The following is a 22517-nucleotide window of genomic DNA, read 5'->3' as shown; positions in this document are numbered from 1 at the left end:
GCCCTCGAGATAGCTGGTAGCGATCTCTTCGGCAAAGATAGCTAACTGGGCCAACTCAGCTTTCCGACTTATATGCGCAAAGAAGGCGTATATGCTCTCATTAAGAAAGCATTGCGTTCACTCTATCAAGACAATGAAATCGGTAGTATTTAAAGTAGCATTGGTAGTACTGAAGCAGGAGAGTTGCTTCAATGATTGATATAAGCATAATTTAGATTTAGCTCTTCATTAACTGCAAAACTTGCATGAATCCTTCAAGTTAGAAAATGCTTCAACTTCCTTCTCATACTCTTGTAGCTGCGTCAGAAAAAAAAGATACTAACATTTTGTAAATCATTTTTGTTTGGACGCTTAGAGCCGGAGAAATTTCGAACTCGAATTACAACTTACGCTAATTTCTTGCGTTGTTTACACCGGATCAGCAAAAGTAAAAAAAAATTAAATAATAATACAGCATTTAACAGGATCTCACTTTTGATCCGTTCTAAACCTTCCGAGAAGAAAACTCAATTAAATATGGACGTCTGTTTTTATCACACAGCTACTATTTTCTGAAAGCAAGCCTGCGTGATTTCTGACGATTGCAGTGTCAGCAATGTTGTATTTCTTGGTATTGCCCCGTGAAAAATTAAGCCAATATATCAGTTCTGTAGTTTAATTTTACTCTCTACATAGACAGTAATGAGGTTAATAGCAAACGCATGGTTAAGGCGATGCTAAAGTTACCTTTCATCCATGTTTGCTAACTACCCCGGGGTACATGTGCTCACGTTTCCTACCCCTCCGTCGCTTGTCGCTTGCTGAAAAAAAAAGGAAAGCGTACGTCAGGTAAAGAGATAAACAGCTTATTCTGTGGCATTTACGCATAACGGCAGGCGAGGCATGCAGCGGAGCGGATATTTCCATCCTCTCCAAACGCTCTTCACTTTGACATGCTTCTTAGCGACAGACAATGTCAAATTATGCAATGAAAATAGAAGAAACTACAAAAAGCAACACACACACATAGAAAAAAAGCTCGCATAGGCACCATGACGACACACGGATATTCCATGGGAGGAAAGTGGCTAAAACATTCTTATTCACATGCGAAGCTGGCCTGCTCTTACGACACGCATTCCGCAAATAACAACCTTGAATGCTCGTTGGAGCCAGTCGCTTCTTGATAACACAACCGCTACGTGATATGCGCTTTCAAGCGTCAGCACGGTTTCTTTCAGTTCTCGCATTCCGCGCCACTCAAGTCCCTGCAAATTAGCGCACTCTGTCAGACACTGTAGAAGCTGCCTGTCAATCGACCGTCCGTGCTGCATCAAAAGCTACTCAGACCTGCACTAAGATACAGTCTGGCCGACAGCAGTACCTTTTTGCCATCGTGCGTCAACCCACATTCTTGCTTTGTTTCTCTGATTCCTCAGATGTATCTAGGAATGTGGAGGTTGACAACTGTGTGTGAGGCAAGGCGAGGGCCTGCTCACATAGCATCGAAGCACTAAGGCGCGCCATAATGACTGACGCAATCATTCTCACTGTGTGCGGGGAGGAAGAGAATGCGTTGAGACTACGAATAGCGGTGCTGAGAACATGTCCGTACAAGATCAAGAAGAGAGCAAACAAAAAACAAAAAAGAAATGTAGACCAGTATAAAGAAACAAAGAAAGGTACTACACACATAAAGATCGGGATCGAGTTCTTTCATGCGGACAGACACTGCGGCAGTTGCGTTACGTTTCCAAACGCGGCCTCGTCCGACCACTTCATGACGGAACGAGGAAGACCGTTTAACAGCGCACGCACGCACGCACGCACGCACGCACGCACGAAGACACGCAAGCGTCCATCGCCGACGCGCCGAAGGAGGCGCCGTATTGACGCGACGCATTCCGCCGCGTTTCGATATACTCGGCGAGATTTGCATTGGCATTCGGCGTGATGATTGCACCTCTGCAGACGAACTGACTTTTCTTTCTTTTTCTTCTTCTACGCGCCTCCTCTCCACCAGATCGCACTTCATGCAAGATACGTAGCGCCTATACGATCGAAGAACTCCCTTTCTCTCTTTTCTCTGTCTTTTTTTCCTCTGGTTTTCGCTCATTTATTTGTTTCGTTTTTGCAGCGGTAATAAGTGTTAGAAACGTTAGCGCCGCTCGTGGCGCGAGGTTTCCTTGAAAGCTCATTGGATCGTTCCCCTGTGAGGGATCTTTCCTTCTCACGTTCCTATTCTCGCATATCTCGCCGCTCGGTACCGCGGTTACCATATACACAGTTGCTGCATTTTGCTGCTTGCGCGCACAGATAGTAGGTGTGAACTCTTGCGTGAATGCTCAGACAGCAAGGAATGTAGGGTGATGAAAAACCTTGCCGCCTCAGTCGAGTGCTTTTCACATTATCCCCGTGATGGTGGCCAATTTGGCTTCAGGAGAGGGTGAAAAGAGGCGTCCAAAGCGCATTAATTCCTCACAGCTACGCTATGCAGTCAACAGATGCGAGTGAAGTCAGAATAGAAAGAAGTCGTAGCGTTATAGACTGCCGTTTACCGTTCGGAATAAACTGTACGACAGTTACATATGGATACAGTCGGAGACTGTGTGGTTATTGCATTGAGCCAGAACACGTCAGGTTTAGTCTCTGAAACACACATTATGCTCGGAGCTCAACGCAATATGCGTGTAAAGAAGTTGTGATGTGAAGGACTACGATGCCGAATGCAAAGCTCCTGATAGCTAACTGAGTGGACCTTATACATTTGCCTTAACAGATCGCTTCTTTTTAGTTAGGTAACACGACTGAGCACGTACGAGTAAGAAAATCTGCGCATGGCTTTAGTGCTCGGGCTTTGAAGAACATAGAGTGAACATCAATTACACGGATAGCTTTCAGCAATCCATTCATAAGAGAATTCCATCAGTGGCGACTGGGCAGCGTCTTTTTTTACTAACTCAAATCTCACTTCAATTTGTGTGACGGGGCGGCTACGGAGGCCTTTAAGCAGCAAAACAAAACAAAAAAAGACCCAGTGCTTATTCCCTGCATTCTGCATCACGGGATGTTTTAGGATGTTCCAGAGGTTGCTAGTGGTTTGGTGTTACTATAAGTCATGATGAGGCCAGTTTCTGTTTTCGAAAATTTTTGCAAGCCTACAAAGACGAAGACCGATTGCATTTAATGGCGTCCAGATTTTTCAAGGCACATCTTAAGGACACTGCGATTTTTCTCGCACACATTGCAGAATGACACAATGAAAACTTGGTGTCTGCCCAGCTTGGAATGCCTTATTCTTTACCCCTAGTTCATTTCTCATTCCTTAACCCCTAGAGAATTTCGCTGCAGAGCACCTCACAGCAGGTGGTACCATCTGGTAAAGGCTATCCGACTGAAGTGGTGCGTTAGCCTGGAGAGCGCGAACTTTGACTTCTGTGTTAGAAATAAGCAGTTTGTGAATGACTGCGACAGAAAAACGTTCTGCTGAAGACGATCCATATAAGAGAGTGGGCCTCGAAACCTGCTCGTAGTAGTGCTCCTCGCATATTCAGCATAGACGTCCTCCGCCGCCGCGGTGGCTCAGCGGTTATGGTGCTCGGCTGCTGACCCGAAAGACGCGGGTTCGATCCCGGCCGCGGCGGCTGGAATTTCTTTGGAGGAGAAATTCTAGAGGCCCGTGTACTGTGCTATGTCAGTGCACGTTAAAGAGCCCCAGGTGGTCGAAATTTCCGGAGCCCTCCACTACGGCGTCTCTCATAGCCTTAGTCGCTTTGGGACGTTAAACCCCATAAACCAAACCAAACCATAGACGTCCTCCAACAAAATGCTGCTAAGGGCAATTGATGCATTGCGCAGCTTTTCCAGCATTAGAAGGCGCGACAAAGTAAAAAGGTTGTGCAGCGTCTGACCTATGTTTGTATCTTGGATAGCCAGTCCGGCGTTTCCTGTATCAGCAAATATTTGTGTCCGTGTAACTCTACCCTTATCTACAGACGGCCGTCCGGACGAGTTCCCGTAGGAGCATGGCTGAAAAAAGCAACGCCACTTCCTCAGCAAAGCACCACCACCTCCATATATACTTCCCTGCGTACAACGGTCCACGATAAAAGTTGGTTTTCGAGGTTCGAAGGCTGACAGGCGAGGAATGCCGCACGAGTCTTATATACTTGCTTGAAGAAACCCTTTGGCACCACGGGGCCAAAATAACGTTATTTCTGTCGAGCATCGAATAAGAGACAAGCTAGCGGAACCAGCCCCCGTGCATGCGAACAGAATGCCAAGCGTGCTTCTTTGTGTTCGACAACACGTCATCATCGATACCACATTTAGCGGGAAGCGGCGCTCGAGCACATTGGACATTTTAGTCACTGGATAAGTTTAACACCTTGTTAGCCGTAACACCCCCTCCGGTGAACAAGGACGCTGCGAGTGAGGCTTGGAACCGCGGTGCTAGGAACGTAGAACCCAGCGACAAGAGGCACCATAGATATGGAAGAGCTGGAAGCGCAGGGTTCGATCCCAGTGAAGCCTGGTATCCACCGGTTTCGCGATGTGTACAGGATTTGCCCCTCACCTGTTGCTCGGCTTCTCTGGGATGAAATGCTCATTAAAATGGGTATTTGAACCCAACTCAAGTAGTCTGCAAACGCGTTAGTTGTGGCGCTTTTTGGACAAGCTCCCTTTGGACCATTAAACTGAAATCATCAGCATCAAGACGCAAAAACATTGACGAACAGAACAAGACCGACACCAACTTGACAAAACAACGGAACGGGCTGCAGGATGGTGTCGTTTATTAATTCCTCTGTTTTCCTGCGATCGGTAGCAAACAAACCAGCGGACCATTCGTGTTAAGCGCTTGCTGTCCGGGCTCCCTTCGAGACGTCGCAGAAAGTATCAAGTACCAAGAACACCGCAGCGTCTGCTCACGACGTTCCTGAAAGACTGGCTGATTCACAGAGCGCGTTACAGCTAAGCTCGCAATTACGTGAGCCACTGCCGTCCAAGGCCACAGTTCATGCCGAGTCCCGAACCAACGCACCACCACCGCCTAACGCTCACCACACCGTACGCTCACCACGCCATATGGTACGTGCAGGCGTATACACTTCCTCGCCGCTCGTAGCGGACCGTCGCCCCCGCGGATGGGGTGTTGTCTGCGGCATTCCCAGAATTTCTTGCAGCGGTCGCACGACGCGCCATCCAGCCGATGCAACGTTCTTGGAGCATTACCTATTCTCTGCGCGTGGTTCCGCCTACGTGACGACGGGCCGCAAGGGCAGGGCCCCTGCGCTCGAACCGCGCCCACGCACGCGCGTTGGCGAGACGCCAGGGGATAAACACTGCCGGCGATGCACGCTGATAATGCGCTTAATGACGGCGTGCACAGTGGATGGAACGAAGAGGCGCGGGCATGGGCAGCTGCATGCCGGTGCAGTCGGTGCCAGACAGTCCATTTTTATCAGAAGACTGCCTACACTTGACTGATCAGCAGGGAGTATATGTGAGGAAATGCGGTGTATGCATCGAACAAAGTTGCCTCGTGCGCGTCTTTTCTTTTTGTGCACCGAAGACAGCCTCGCTGTATATGGGCAGTGTTACTAACTTGCATGCCGTACAGTTAGGCATGCAGCGCAAGATGCACATATATTCACCCTGTAGTAAGATCAGCCCCGAAATAAGCCACTATATTGTGAGTTTGCATATCAAGAAACACGGTGAAGATGCAGTGCTTTGAATCTCAGCGTATCTCATTGAAGAAAGCGGTGTAATATTATATTTAGTGTTTCGTCCCTACTCAACGAACACGTTGTTTCGCATTCCTTGCATTCCTACGCTTCCCTTCTTGATGGTGTGTTTCGGTTTGGTTTTGGTTTATTGGGGTTTAACGTCCCAAAGCGACTCAGGCTATGAGGAACGCCGTAGTGAAGGGCTCCGGAAATTTCGACCACCTGGGGTTCTTTAACGTGCACTGGCATCGCACAGTATACGAGCCTCTAGAACTTCGCCTTCATCGAAATTCAGCCGCCGCGGCCGGGATCGAACCCGCGTCTTTCGGGTCAGCAGCCGAGTGCCGTAACCACTGAGCCACCGCGGCGGGGCGGCGGGGAGATGGTGTGTTTCATCTTAAGTAAACTCGAGTTCTCGTCATCAAACTGCTGAGATGTGCTTAGGCCCAAAATTTTCCTGAACTGCATTCGCAGTGTGTTGCTGACGGGACCGCGGTTGCTGAATGCTCGTCATTGCAAGTTCTGCCCTTGCTTGCGTGTGGGCTGTCAAGCGGGATCTTAAGTTTCGCGTAGATAAGAGAGCAAAACAAAAACTTTCGCGAGATGTTCGCAGCTGTCTTTGGGGAAAACGAATAAAGGCGGGGCGGGTGAAGTAAGGCCACCATGCTCCAGAGCGAACGCCCTGGCTTAACGACATCTTACGAAGCGCTATACTCCCGATGAATATCGACCTCAACAGGACAGGTTGTTTCGTCGGCGCCGAAATCTCGGTGCATGGGCGTGTTGGAATTTCGCTCGCACTGACATACGCTATTCTGCGGCATGGCTTGAAATAAACTTAATCGAATTCACCTGTTCTACAGTGGGCCGGAAGCCTTATACAGCATCAGCATCTGCCCGTAAACTGTCCAATTCGTGTGCGCCGAGAGCAAAACGGCGTCGACAGCCTCTCGCATATATAGACCGAGCCCAAAAGGGTTTCGGGTTGACTGTTCACATGGTGTCCACTACTAAAAAAGCCGATGAAATCCTTACCGAGGTCATTTAAAGCTCTCCACTCCTATATCTGCAGTGGACCTTGGTGCAAAGCGACACTTTCCCGAGAAAAAACAGGCAGGCATTCAGGGGCTCACGCTCAGGACTGCCTTCTTCATCGCTTCCGCATTTGCCTGTTCTTCTAAAAATCATATATAGCAGCCGCTCATATATCTTCGGGAGAGTTACTGTGCAGAGAAGAGCCAAATAAGGGCCGTCGTCGGCTCGTACAGCCTTTCTAAGCACCGACCGTGCGATTCAAGCACCCTAAGTTCCCCTCCACCCTTTACCCTTCCTCCTCTTTTCATCGAAGGAAACAGAATCAACATAAGGGCCGAAGAAAGACAAATGCTAGTTGTCTGTGGGATTAAAGTCGTGTAGAGCGCATTAAATCGTTCATCACGAGGCGGCTTTGGCGCAGCCACGCGGCGTCTTGATGCTATCACTGCGTTGACGGCGGCGGCTCCTTTCAAACACCGAGGCGAACCCCTCGCAGATAACACACTCGAACAAACAATGACACCCGGTGGCTCACGAGGGATCTCATAATGGACCCGATGTTGTGGTGTGTTCCAGCTGGCCGGCCATCGCTTCCATCGACTTCTTAAATCATCTGGATCCACGCGAGGGCTAATCTAAGTCCGAGCTCGGCTTACGCGATTGCACAAGGGAGGTGAGGGCACGGACGCTCGAGACAATCTGCGTCGGCCGCTTGTATACAAAGCCAGAGAACACGCCGATCTGAAGCAACTGTTGTATTGTGGGCTGTGTGCTGTTATGGATTGGATTTATGCTCCTCTTAAGCTGCTGCAAATCGAGCAGGACTGGGTACATTCACGTACCCAACTCGAGTTCGATCCTCATCTGTGTTGCCCTGACGGAAGTGCAATGTGCACAAAGTTATGTTGTTGTGCAAATGCTTACGGTTGTGACGCAACGATGTATAACAGATGCAGTGCATGAATATCGAATGGTTCGCTCATCGTGATGCGGAAGCGACTGGAGATGTGGAGATGTCGAATGGGTTTAGAGGTTATGCCCTTCTGAGCGAGTACATGAACATGCGCAAGCAAGGCGCACTATTGCCTCGCATGCATGAGGTGCGGGGTTCGATCCCCGGGTACCGAGCGCTGATACAATGGGTAAAAACTTTCGCCCGGCCTGGTGCTCGGCTTCATAATTGTGAAATGTTTTGGTAATGTCCTCTGACTTCACCTTGAGTAGAAGAAAATGGCTTGTGCCATGGTGCTTTTTGGCCATAAATGCCCCTGCGCCATTAAATCATCAGCATAAAGGTGCATCATTAGGGGCATTGTACTAGTATCGAGGTGAAGAGCTGCATCCAAGTTTAGAATGATGTCTGACGTTGGCAGAGTCGCGAAGACTACTATTACTGCGACTGTTATCGCTACGCCTAGCACAATTTTACTGGCACTCCTATTACAGCTGCAGCTAGTACCAATTATACTATTGCGACTGATATCACTGCCACTGCTACTACTACAACCTCTACTAGCACTACTGCGACTGTTGCTACTACTACTACTACTACTACTACTACTACTACTACTACTACTACTACTACTACTACCACTACTAGTACTACTAGTACTACTAGTACTATTGCTACTACCACCACTACTACCACTGCCACCACCACCACTGCTACTTCTACTACTACTACTACTACTACTACTACTACCACCACCACTACCACTACCACTACCACTACCACTACTACTAGTACTAGTACTAGTAGTACTAGTACTACTAGTACTAATTAACAGACAGACCTATATCGAATAAATAAAATTTTTGTGAGCTCGCTCTATAAATTTCGAGCTGTATTGTTGCTAATGTTTTTATTATTACTAGTAGTAGTAGTAGTAGTACTAGTACTACAGCTAGTAGTAGTAGTACTAGTACTAGTACTACAGCTAGTAGTAGTAGTACTAGTACTAGTACTACTACTAGTAATAATAAAAACATTAGCAACAATACAGTTCGAAATTTATAGAGCGAGCTCACAAAAATTTTATTTATTCGATATAGGTCTCTCTGTTAATTTATTAGGAAGTGTTCGGGGGCGTTGCATATTAGGTGCAGCGCCAACCAACTACCCCCCAGTTTGGCATGCATTTTCCCTTTGAGTTCTGCCTAATGGCACTATCCGCGCAGTGATCGAGTTCACCATTCCGGAGCGGCGTACCCTGATCGGTTTCGTGTGGGCCTTCAGCTGGACCATCATGGCGTCCTCATATCCATGGTACGCCGACCTCATCCAGAGCTGGCGGGGCCTGGTGCTCACCAACTCGGCACTCAGCGTTGCTATACTGGTCATCCTGTGGTAAGAGCCCTTGAGACCTCTCAGGCTTCAATATAATAAAGAAAAAATACATATACCGTTATTTCCGGCATACAGCCCATGGACTATACATATCTAAACGTTGAAAAATTGTGCACTATATACAGATGCGGGCTATATAGTACTTGCCCCTCATAGCATGTCACGTCCAACGTGATCCTCGTAATTTTGATGCTGCTTTTTTTTTAACAGGAGAAATTTCATTGCGCTTGCCATTGCCTTGTTGACTGGCTTTAGGCGAGCTTACTGAAACCTACCGGCACATTGATTTCGAAAAATATAGTTTGGTCGACTTTGTCGACTTTGTCTTAGAGTGCAAATAAATTACATGTCTAACCATGAGAGAAGCCAACAGCCACAGAAACCAAGGGGCACAGGGGATTTTTAATTAATTTATTTATTTTGTGGTGTTGATCAATTTATATTACTGAATATGCTATCGCTTAAAGCTAATTGATTAGAAAAGCAGAAGAAAAAACAACCACATGCCGCCGGTGGGACCCGAACCCACGACCTCCGAATTACGCGTCCGGTGCTCTACCTCTGAGCTACGGCGACGGCTGTCAAGCCGTAGCTCAGAGGTAGAGCACCGGACGCGTAATTCGGAGGTCGTGGGTTCGGATCCCACCGGCGGCATGTGGTTGTTTTTTCTTCTGCTTTTCTAATCAATTAGCTTTAAGCGATAGCATATTCAGTAATATAAATTGATCAACACCACAAAATAAATAAATTAATTAAAAATCCCCTGTGCCCCTTGGTTTCTGTGGCTGTTGGCTTCTCTCATATTTATAACGAGCCCCTCATTACCCTTTCCTCGTCTGCTTAATGTCTAACCATAGGCGCCTTACTTCTATAAAGCATACACTACTGCGTGCTTCATAATGCAGGCGCGAACATAGTGACGTCAGCGCGGTCGAAATGTGACTGTGATTCCCACGAAAACACGAGCGTTTATCAAGCTGTGTCCTTGTTGAAACTTATGCAGTCAACATTTTCCTGCAGATCGCCCCTGGACTATATAAACCAGGTGTGGCCAATTTAATACAAAACTTACCAAAATTGAGCCCTTTGAACGAAACTCTGGGTAAAGACTGTAGTCAGAAAATCACGGTATATATAGCGGCTTTATTCGAAACAAGGGCAAGATTTGCAAAGTTTCTCGCTCCTGATTCGACGGCATGACCCTGCTGATAATTGCGACCGGTCACGTGCCAATTTTCTGTCCAATCACGATAAGGTACCCCATTATCGTTTATTACTGAAGCTAAATCCTCTCAACATTAACAAGCATATTGTTACCTGGATTACTAACTTTCTTACTAATTGTTATCAATATGTTTGTGTAAATGCGTGTTGTTCTTCCCCAACCGTGGTAAAATCTGGCGTGCCGCAAGGCTCGGTGCTTGGACCAATTTTGTTCTTGATCTACATTAATGATATCAGTGAATTTATTACCTCTACTACTAGATTATTTGCTGATGACTGTCTTGTATATATAGACAGATTATCAACCCTGACGACACCAACTATTTGCAGACAGACCTGGACAGAATCACCACTTGGTGTGAACAGTGGCAAATGCAAATTAACGTCTCTAAAACAATGACTTTAACATTCACCAGCAATAATCAGCTTCAAAATCACTGTTATTCCATGAATAGTATTCGCCTTCAGAATGTCTCCACAGTAAAATACCTAGGTGTTCATCTTTCGTCTGATCTAACATGGAATAACCATATGGATGCAATTGTCAGTAAATCATCTAAAGCACTTGGTTTTATCAGACGTCACTTGCACCAAGCTGATCCTGCCACCAAACTTTTAGCTTACACTACACTAGTCCGCTCAAAAATGGAATACGCATCCTTAATCTGAAACCCGCATCAATTGTACTTAATTCGCAAACTGGAGTCAATACAAAATAAAGCAGTGAGATGTATAACTAAGGACTACTCACGTCATTCCAGCATAACGGCAATCAAAGCGTCGCTAAAGATATCGTCACTTGAAAAGAGAAAAATACTTGCACTATTATCACACTTTCACAGATTGTATCACAGTCTATTTTCTTTCGCTTCATACTATGTTAGATCCGCCCACCTTATCTTTCCGCGCTTAGATCATGCTCTCAAAGTCGAACCCATGTTTGCACGCACCCACCTCTTTAGTGATTCACCATTGCTTCTTGCCGTCCATCACTGGAATAAGTTACCAGATGACATTGTGTTCACCTCAAATTATGACGCCTTTGTGCAAAAACTAATGTGCTTTTTACAAATAAATTCGGATTACGAAGCCTCCATTCCTGCGTCCTATCAACTTCGAATTTTCTGTACTCCCACCCCCCCCCCCCCCCCCCATTTTGTCTGTGGTTTTGGATTTGTGTTGCCTGTACAACTGTGTGGAGTATTGTTTATTTCTAACTGTACACCCCCCCCCCCCCCTCCCCGCTCCCTATGTAATGCCCGAAAAGGGCCTTTAGGGTATGTGAATAAATAAAGCAAACCGCTGTGGATTAACCACACTAGCCGCTGGAGGAGCGTGCAAAAAAATCAAGCGATGCATGGCGATGATACGTATGAATAGCAACACACATCATACTTATCGAAATAGACTCTATCAAATACAATAGCGAGCAGTATATTTGTATCTCTTCAACTGTAAAGTTCTTCGTTCTCAAATTGTTTTACATTTTTACTTCGATGTTCTCAGAGGACAGGGAGTGGGGTGCCATACGACATAAAATGGTACACGGCCGCTGAGGCGACGGAAGAGGAAGCAGGTAAAAGTATACGTCACCCCGATTTTCCTATTATGGGAAAGAATGGAAGGCAAGCGAAGCACATAGCGAAGTTAATATCTGAAATGTAGAACCGAAAGAATGATTCTACACTTGGACGAACTCTTGTCAACGATGTAGAGTCGGTCACACCAGCGTATAGAAAAAGAACAAATCATTCAGTGAAAAGATTCTGCATGTCAGTAACTGTGCGTAAGCAAATATATATCTGCTGTGAAAGGTGGGACTTCTTCATTTAGGACGGTGAGGCTCATGTGAGCCATCCGCCCTATACAGCAGGAAAGCCACGTGTTACAAATGTCGCGAGCACGTAACATCTAAAGACATGAACATTCTTGTAGTGCAGGTTTTAACGTGAAATTCATTTTGGCTCGGTCTACATCGGTTTAAATGTCTTTTTGAGAGACTTTCGAAGAATAGTTATGAAATGCTCCATGGAACTGCAGCTGACCAAACGAAAAAGAAACAAAAGCGCGCCAACATCACGATTTGAAATCACCGCTCGTCACTTGACATCTCAGTACTTCGCCCTCTAGACCACGGCAGGGCTCTGGAAAAACGCAGAGAATCAAAATTGCCTGTCTCGGTTATAGTGGGGTACAAAGAAAGAGCCGGAGTGGGTTGTAATTCGATTAGGTACCCCGTGATAACTTCGGTGCTCTGGGCTGTACTGTACAGGGCTACACTCCACTTAAATCAGCCGGTAAGCGGTCGGTGGCTGAGAGCACATTGCAGTTTCAACGCAGTGCCATCTTATACCAGTGCCACCGAGAGGCCTGGTGCGGGCCTGGATAACGCCTTCCTAGTCCTTCCAGACCATCCGGGCATGCGCAATTGGCGGCTGGCGGTATTTGCAAGCGGTAGCGGCTGACTGTAAGTTATGTCTTAAGACTTTCTGATCTGGTGGCCGAGGCGCCGTGCTCACACACAATACTCAGCTGGAAGCGCATACCACGTAGCATATTTACCAACATCATCACGAAGAGAAAAGGTTACCTTAATATGGCTTTGGTGACGTGTAAAAAGCTGTTCATCTTCGGGCTCGGTGGCTTGCTTTCACCCTACAAAAGTTCACGTGGTCATGTTTAATGATGGGCTACTGGCATGACGCCCTTTATTGCCGGAGCGCTTTGAACGATTGAGAAGGGTGGTAAGATTTAAATAAAAAACATCAACATGTTCAAGCTAATCATCGCTAGTTTCTTAGAGTGCTTTTTATGGCTTGCAAAATACTATAGAATGCTTTCATACCCCCCCCCCCCCAAAAAAAAAAAATAAAAAAATAAAAACCAAGTTGAAGCAGCAGGATGTGTAACCATTGGTAAAGCGAGAAGCTGGAACCCTCCCAAGACATTGTCGTAAAAAACGCTTTGCGCTGTTTGAGACGCGCCACTCTCTTGCTTGCAGTACATCTGCTCGAAACGCAAGAAAAACACAGGCTGCAGTTATACCAGCAGGGTTATTGTATTCGAATTTACTCTATTGATGGCAGTCAACTTTTCAAAAGTCATCCTCTACCGGATTTCCTCTTTGGCACATTTATTCAGAATGAGAGGCTGGTTAGAGTATGGTCTGTCTAGGATGCACTAGGGTACAGTAGAAAAAGGAAAAAGAAGCAGTGTGAGAGAGAGAGAGAGAGAGAGAGAGAGAGAGAGAAGGAAACAGAGAGCAAGCTAAGAGGCTGTCTCGTCCATTCAGTAGCTCAAGGTGTTTTATTGGATTCAAAAGCAATTTCACTGAAGTGTTCACTATGTTCCGACTATCGAAGGGCAAGCAGCCAGGATACACATATGTTCGTGATCAATCTACATACAGTGGTGAGCAGCCTTGTCTAGAGCGCTTGAGCAGTGCGCACTTGGTAACAAAAACCGAAATTAGAGAGCAGCCCCTCATTACAGGGCAAAGTTTTCGTACCTGCTTTGTTTACGAGGCTATCTGGCGCTACTTCCGTGCAAGCGTTGCAGCTGGACCCTAGAGGCTGCCACAAAATCTGGATTTGTTTGCAAGGAAGTGCACCGCCCGAGCGCTCTAGACAAGGCTGCTCACCACTGTACGCGGAATCGTTGGATGTCTCTGTCTGCCTGAGGAACTTTATTCCTCGTAGATAACAGGGAGGAAGTTTGAGGTGTCCCGGAAGGGGCCATCTTTCACAATCACTAGGTGGGCTCCTCAGTACAGGAGCCCATTGGCGACCGCCGCGGCTCAGGCTCGGTCGACCAGGGCCTCCTGGCTCACCAGGTCGGAGCAGTCGAGCAAGTCTGCCTCCCAGTCCTCCCGGGTGGGGTTGGGTTTTGGGGCTAGGTTTGGGGTTGACTGACATTCCGACACCATGTGGGTGATGTCTGAAGACTTCTCCGCACAGTACGGGCACTTTCCTGTACATGCAGGATCAAAGTGCTTTAAAATCCCCGGGCACAGCAGTGTTTTCGTGTAAAGCCGGAGGAGTGTGTTAGGGCTTATCCTTAGCCCCGTAAGGCTTATCCTAAGCCTTACAAGGCTTAAGGTAAATTGCGCGTCCGGAATGGTACAGTTGAGTACTTTATCGAAAAGTGAGGGCCGGATTGGGTCAGGACCCATTTCGCAAGAGTCTGAAGGCGTTTCCCGGAGAGTGAGCGCGCGGGCGTCGGCATCTGCCGTTTCATTGCCTTTGAGGCCCATGTGAGGAGGAGCCCATACGATGGTTCGAGACGCGGGGGCCCCGAGGTAGTCGCTATTTTGAAGGATGCGATACGCAAAGAAAAGAATGTATCCCTGTTCAATATTATTTCTGCAGGCCCCTCTCGAGTTAGTGATGATGACTCGCGAGTCCTGGTCTGCAGCGGCTAGCGCAATGGCGACCTCCTCCGCATGTGTTATGTCTTGAGTTCGGAACGTTAGGCCATTCACCACAACGTTTTGTTGGACGACTGCGGCTGTGTACCACCCCCATGATGAGGGCCGGAGGCGTCCACGTAGAAGATTCCCCGTGTGTTCCCATAGTGGCGGGTCAGTGCCTCCGTCCGCGCAAGGCGCCTGCCACTGTGGTCGTCACGTGTCATGTTGGCCGGAAGAGGACGCACGTGCAGGGCGTATCTCCAGACTTCGGGGATGCGTACGCGCTCTTCCGTCAGTGTTGGGTGGTGGATGTGTAGTCGGGCTAATAGGCGGCGTCCCGACGGCGTCTTTGAAAGTCTTGTGTATTTATTGGTCAAGTGTGCTTCCCGGAGCTCCGCGAAAGTGTTTACCATCTCCAGGCCCATGAGGCGCTGGTTGGACGTGTTCACCAGGAGATCGAGGGAACGCTTGTTCATATTTCTAAGAATCACCTCGAGGGCGTTCTCGTCAAACTTGCGCAGGTGAAGGTAAGAAGGCGAGTAGAGTACTCAACTGGCCACGAAAGCATGCGCCAGCCTCAAGGCGTCTTTGCACCGTAACCCCCTGCGTTTGTTCGAAACCCGGAGGACCATCCGGCCAACCTGGTCCCCCACCTTGTGCAGTTTGGCTAGTACTGTTCGACTTATAGCAATGCATCACTCAGTGAAAACAAACAAACTAACACGAGGAAACGAAGAAAGGCATGCGACGAAGTCGCAAAAACAACCGCAAAGCCGCTCCTTGACGTCAGTGCGCCCAAAGCCGCAGAAACCCCCGAGTGGGATTCTCCGCGTTCTGCAAGAGGCAGATATCGATCTCGGCCGAGGCATGCGTACACGCCAATGCCGTCTTACACAGCGAGCACGCGCTGCGCTGTCTGGAGGTCTATTTTCGTGCCCAGGAAATAAAAAAACTCCAGCGGGAAATCACCCTTGGGAAAGACCGAGCGAGACACCGTCGGACAGATAAGCGGCTGTTTCGGCAGCGTGCTATGCTATATTTATCGATACTCACTCAAGGAGAGGCGATTACCACGCGCGGGCTCTGTTTTTTTTTATTTCTTCCCCTTGCTCGTCCCCGCCGCGCTAATGATAAGATTTATGCTAGAGCTTCTTTGTTATTTTCAGCGGCTATGTGGCCTCTTGTTCATGGAGCTCTAAAGTTGGCTTTGCGTACGGAGATGAGATTTGCAAACGCAGCGAATGAATAGGGAATTCACCCTGACTGCAGGACAGTATGAGCTACCGATTCCTGTGCCTTGTGAACACATCGCTAATCTGCTACCTTACGTAGTACGTGGGAGGATTTGTCCTCTTATGCTTTATGCGCCGGTCTAAAGCTTGAAGAGAGCGAACCTGGTCCCAAAAGGCATGTGAACATATATTTGAACATATATTCTTTCTTTCGTTCTTTTCTTTTTTTTTGATCTGAAGACCCGCCTGTTATGATGACACATTAAGGACCCTCAAATTCAACTGCCATGCATTTGTTCAGTTTTAGCGATTTGCTCATATTTATCATTGTATCTTCTTTTAATAATGCTGGCGTTGTAAACTGAATATTTTTTCTGCAAAATTAAGTAGAATATTGTGCGTTCATTTTTGTTTAGTTATTCTTGTTTGCTTTTTTCAGTATTATTTTGTGACTATTGTTATTTTTTTACTGCCCTCCCCTGTCCTTATGTAGTACCCTCGACAGAGGGCCTTTGAGGGTATTTTTGAACAAATGAATAATGTAGTGAAAGGAGTATGAACTGAGGCATTGGCAAAGCGGAGGCGGAATTCGTTTGTCTCCTTGATTACTGTGAACTCTCAGGCGATGTGTGTTGAGAAAGGAAACGAATGTACTCAACAGACGTAGAAGGAGCCGGGTGAGCTAACGACAGTTTTGGACCAAGATTCCGCAATCTCCGCCGTCCTTGAAGCTCCCAGTTAATGACCTAAACACATACAATGGTGAACACAAGTGCAGACTTCAATAATTTCCGCAAGTAATGTGTATGCCATTACATGAATATGTTAGGGTTATTTCGGGGACCCATTATAGTGGTTTTTTTTTCACCTTAAATTCTAATTCAATGCGTATTTCCTAGAAAAATCAATTATATTGCAATGCTAGCTACGGAGAAGCTCCGTGTGGGCGCACTCATTAGCCATCGAGCAAGGTAGTGCTTCTTGAGGAAAGGAAGTGACGCAGCAACTGCTGCACTTTTTTGGTGGACACCTCAACCGCGCCGTGAGTGAAGGGAGGAAGGTGGGAGTGAAAGGAGAACGAGAGAAAGAGGTGCCGTAGTGGACGGCTCCGGAATAATTTCGACCACATGGAAATCACCCGCCGCGATGGCTCAGTGGTTAAGGCGCTCGTCTACCGAGCCGGAGTGCCAGGGTTCGAACCCGACCGCGGCGGCCGCGTCTCGATGGAGGCGGAACGCAGGCGGGCGCCCGTGTGCTGTCCGATGTCAGTGCGCGTTAAAGATTCCTAGGTGGTCCAAATTATTCCGGAGACCTTCACTACGGCGTTCCTCATAACCTCAGTCGCTGTGGGACGTTAAACTCTCATAAACCACGAAATAAACAAAATTGTGATGCGTCCGTCCATCGTACAGTGTTCCGCGGTGTCATACGCGCGCGCATGTGTGTGTGTGGGGCGTCCGAAACAACCAAACGTCTACGTCTTGCGTTCACGACATGCAAACTCAGCCAACCTCATCGCCGTGTAGAGAGATGATCAAAATGTTTGCGGTCTGGTGCGGAACCAATATCCAAACACATAAGTTCGTAAAAAATAACTTTAATGCATGTACAAACACTGTGCGTAAACAATGCACCCAGGCCTGGATAGTAATGCTTTCGCATACCCTTACGTAAGCAGTCAAGTGTCTCTGCCGAATTTTTTTCACAATTAGTGATTAGCATCAATACCTCTAACTGAGCGATGGCAGGGAGTTGTTGATCCAATTAAAAAGAGCAAAAAAACTTGATATAGACTAAAAAATGGTTGCTTCAGAATAGTGCCGCCACTTGGGGAAGCAGTCTCGTAGCGCCCGTACCTGGCGCTGATCTGCGATCAAGTTGTGAGACGGAGTAAATGTACACAGAATGAGATGCGCTATGCGTATGTGTTTTGTGTAAGACAGGGCGCGCGAGCACTGCAAGACGCTTTCAGGCGTCGGAAACTTTCCGCGTTTTCCTGGCTCTAGGGAGCGAACGAGCGATCCATCATCTTCCGAGCGGTGCTAGGTCTTCCCTGTAGTGTTTATGGCACGCCGCTATAAATAAGCTTTCCTTTACTTGGTCTGGGCACCTTAGCTCAGAGGCGCCATCTACGAACCGGAGCGCTTACTAGGCCACCAAGCTATACGAGGGGGTACCCAAAAGAAACCGGACTTATTTTTGTTTGAACTTATTTGTTCACATTTTAAGTACAGACCTTCAACCTCCTTCAAAGTATTCCCCACTTGCAATGATACGCTTGTCGAATCTTTCATTACATTTTTCAAAACATTGTTTAAATTCATCTTTTGTGATGCTTGACAGTGCCGCCGTCGTTTTTTTCTCCACCTCAGCAACATCAGCGAAACGCTTTTCATTCACCTATTATTTCATTCTAGGAAACAAAGAAAGTAGCACGGGGCAAGGTCGGGAGAGTATGACGGTTGAGGAATAGGGGTGATGCCATTTTTGGTCCAAAATTGTCGTAGAGACAGGGCTGTGTAAGCAGGGGCATTGCCATGATGGAAAAACCAGTCACCCGACCGCCACAAATCTGGCCGCTTCCACCGCACACTGTTGCCCAATCTTTTCAAAACATCCAATTAGAAAGCCTGGCTAACTGTGTGACCCTGCGGAACAAATTCTCAATGGACGACTCCTCTCACGTCGAAAAAACAAATCAGCATTGTTTTGAGGTTTGGTTTCACCTGACGAGCTTTCTTGAGGCGAGGTGAATTTGAAGTTTTCCATTGGCATGATTGTTTCTTTGATTCAGGATTCGATTCAGGAACACTTGAGTTGTCCCCATAGCATCGTCCTTGTACGTCTTTCTTAATATTTCAAGAGTTTCCATTCAACTTTTTCCGAGCAAAAATCAGAATTTCACCGGCTCACGCTGTTCACGAAAATCAGCCATTGCAAAAACGACACTGACACAAAACAGTCGTCCCTCTAAAATTCTGCCTAAACTAGTCTGACCTCCTTCAACGACGGCACTCGGCTTACTGACTCTGGAATGTTCATTCTATGCGCTCCTAGTGGCAAAACGCGGTACCACAGAAGCTTTGCCGACCAAAAAATTTAGTCCGGTTTCTTTTGGGTACCCCCTCGTATCACGCTGTGTGCAAGCACGCAGCGATGAAGTTTATGTTCGTGTACCACATACGGTCCCATCGTGCACTTCATGCAAAATTTGCTTCGTATTCATCGTCTGTTTAATCACCGTATTTGCAGCGGTTTCTGTCTGAAAGTAACTGATACGTTCTTTAAATCATAGTACCATAACATGCGAATAGATGCATGCATATCACCTGCAGAAATATTCCTCAGGTTGCCAGTACCGTCGTGACTCGAGTAGCCTTGGGTCTATGGCCTACAGATTAAACATCATAGGCTACAGATTAAAGAAAGATTACAGGTTGCAGATTAAAGATTAAAAGATGCAGAATTCTGTTTTCGCGCCTTAGCTGTTATGAACGAATTAAGGGTGTTGTTTCGCCAAGAGACGCGTACGCTAATCCCTGATCGCAGACGCGTTGGGCGAGGAACGTTTAGGACTTCAGGTATTGTGCTCTATACTAGCAACATAAGCAGAGCATAGCGCTAGCTTTGTTTACTAGATACTGGGTGTGATCAGTGCGCTTCCTTGCGCTGCTAAACGCAGAGAGCAGAAGCCTCTCCAGATGTTCTATTCAGTGTCGTGAACCGTGATGTGTATTACAGAGCATTATACCACCACCATGAAGGAAGACAAAGAGGGCTGTCACCATAGCCAGATGTTGCAATTAGCATCGGGCGTGACTGAACATGACTGCATGCAACAACTCATAGGAGGAGGAGTAGAAAAAAAGGCGACGAGTGTTTTTGAAACCTTCGAAACACGCGAGGTACAGGAGTGCGGATTTTCGGTGTGCGAACTTTCCCGTGCGTCTTTGGGTTCCAGGCTGCGATTGCAGGCCACGAACGAATTCAGTAATAATGATTTCGCTTGTACATCCGCCGTGGTGGTTAAGTCATTATGGAGCTGGACTGTTGACCCGAAAGACGCGGCTTCGATCCCGACCCTGGCGGTCGCATTTTGATGGAGGCAAAATGCTAAAGGCTTGTGTACTGTGCGATTTCAGTTCACGCTAAAGAACCTCACGTGGTCATAATTACCGGAGCCCTCCACTACGGCGTCCCTCATAGCCTGAGTCGCTTTGTGATGTTAAACCCCCCAAAACCACAATTTCTTTTGTTACTGTTTTCAAACTTCTTTACTCCAGAAAAAAAAGGGAAGAAGAAAATTAAGGAAAAAAGTTTGCGGTGTCTCGTTATGCCTTGTTGCGCCTTCCTCATCTTTTAAAACGAATACTCCTGTGATCGCCATTTGAAGTGAAAGTGCCGCAGCAACTTTCTCTTCTCCATAGCATGCTTTCAAAACTATCGTCATCTCCAGTTCACTTCGCACTGCTTTCGGTTGGAGCCGTTATCGCTTTTTATAAACGCTATAGAAGTACCTGGATGCGCTCTGCCGGTGGTATAAACGGAAATTATAAAAACATATGTTATGTCATCGGAATCAAGCCTAGAAAAAAATTCAATCAGTAACACCATTCTGGAGGTACAACTTCGCCTCCGGAGGCTGGAGCACGTGATCTAAGTTTCAGAAAAGTCAAGATGCTCCACGATTGGTCCTATGTAAAACTATGCTTGGCTCTGTACATGCCACCAGCTAGACAATGAGGTTTAAGTCGCTGGTTTCACTATTTCCTCTTCTTATTTCGTATCAGCAACGCTAATACTCATGTAATTGTAAAATTAGCCTTTGTTACGCACCTCTTGAGACATGATTGAAGCAGGAAGTGCCCCCAGTACACAGGCACTCGTTTCGGTGCAGGGGCCCTAAGAGTCGCAAATTTATGTGTCTTGGAGAGGGCGCCTAAAGGCATCCATCCGCCCTTTCGCCCCCCAGAACCTGACCCTGGGCTCTAACCCAGTGGGCATTAAAATAATAGCGGTTGTCCTGCGGACGTCCAATGAACTTCCAATGCCTACTGGGACGCTATATGTATACAAAAAACGTTCGCCAGCTTTTCTAGGGCGGTTTAATTTGGTTCAAAGTTTTTCCTTTGCTACTGCAATCGTCGAGCGTTACATTCTGTTCCTGTGTTTGCCTGCGTGAATACGAAGGTTCGTGCCGGAGTCCCCGAGCTGGCACCTGACAGCAGGGAGAAGGGAGGAGGCCGTCCGCACACTGACCAAGATCGCCAGGGTCAATGGACGCCACGAGATTACGGAGGACGACTTCAAGGCCCTCCAGGTGATGCCACACCTGCAACTGCTGTATGTGCGAGCACGTTGCTAACTGCTGTATCTTGCAGGTGCTGCCAGAAGTAGTTGAGCAGATGTTGCCGAGCGGGTGATGTCAAGTCATGCTTTTAAATGTTGAACCTCTACGTTATCGAAAACAGCTTACCCAGGGACGCATTTATTGGTCAAGCTTGTGCTTGGACAAGTTGGCTGATCATTTCGAGAGTACAGAATACACAGCGCAAAAGGCACCGCTTTGTGTCCCGTCTTTTGACCTGTGTATTCTGTGCTCGCGGATTTATGGGTCACCCTTGGAAGGGTCAAAGGGCGAGAGGGGGGGGGGGGGCGTTTCAGCCATATTTCTTGGACTTTTTCGTGGATAAAATGGAGTTCAACATTGTTTTCCTATGTCAGATTTCTTGCCTGAGGAGGACAGGGGCAGTGACCGTCCCACTTCCCTCCTCCCCATGGCCCCCCCCCCCCCCCCCCGCCCACCCCAAAAAAAAAAAAAAATCCGCCCCTGAGTTTACCCATATCGTTGAAAGAGGAAATAATATAACTGACGTTTCTTGCTAGCGCGTAAGGACCGGAACAATGGGGCACCTATTGGGGACATGCGATGAGGAGAACATATAATCGGTGCTCAGACCAAGAGAGTCAGTACGAGGAAAGTTGGTAAGAATCAGTAAGAGGAAAGTTAGTCGGGGAATTGCATACAGTCAGGTTGGGAGGAGATGCGGTTAGATAATTTTCTCGGAGAGGGTGGCCGGGCCACATGTAGGCTAGCCTAATTACAGATCAGTGGTGCAGGCCTGTGCTGAACATCACCTAGCCGACGACGACAATGATGATGCTTATTGCGCGTGTGCTGGCATGGAACGTTCATTTTGACATCCCACAATGACGGCTACTCTCGCTATTCCGGCGAGTAAAATGCAAAGTTGGCTGAACGTAATCAGAGTATTCTGGGGCAAGTTTCTGTACCCCATCTCTACTCGATTCGTTCCGCTGCTTCTCTGCCATTCGCAAGGAAGGAAGGGAAGGGAAGACTTTATTTTCACTAATGGTTTTTCCTGCGGTGTGGGGGCATCTTGAGAGACGTCTTGGTTCTATCCCCAGGAGCCTTCTCTGTCGAAGTTGTCCGCCTGCCCTCAGTCCAGGGCTCCGCTGGCCACTGCCGCCCGTTGAGCTCGCTGTACCAGACCTTGTTGGTCTTCACAGCGGTCGCTGGACAGCAGTCTCCCATTGCT

At 47.4% G+C, this 22517-nt stretch overlaps 1 protein-coding gene and 1 pseudogene across 1 annotated transcript in view; both read left to right on the top strand.

Annotated features, from left to right (window-relative positions):
* LOC149342404 (solute carrier family 22 member 3-like) overlaps positions 1 to 22517 on the top strand; it is a 49657-nt gene that overhangs the window by 14247 nt on the left and 12893 nt on the right. Inside the window, exons 4-5 of the mRNA XM_089544688.1 lie at positions 8925 to 9093; positions 21148 to 21277. Of these exons, the coding sequence (XP_089400814.1) occupies positions 8925 to 9093; positions 21148 to 21277 (299 nt within the window). The remainder of the gene's footprint in view (positions 1 to 8924; positions 9094 to 21147; positions 21278 to 22517) is intronic.
* Positions 9950 to 12782, top strand: LOC149342405 (uncharacterized; annotated as a pseudogene).

This window comes from Amblyomma mixtum, chromosome 5 (genome assembly GCF_055824585.1).
Source record: "Amblyomma mixtum isolate Tamu chromosome 5, ASM5582458v1, whole genome shotgun sequence".
NCBI classification, from domain to species: domain Eukaryota; kingdom Metazoa; phylum Arthropoda; class Arachnida; order Ixodida; family Ixodidae; genus Amblyomma; species Amblyomma mixtum.
This window is presented reverse-complemented; position numbering and strand designations above follow the sequence as displayed.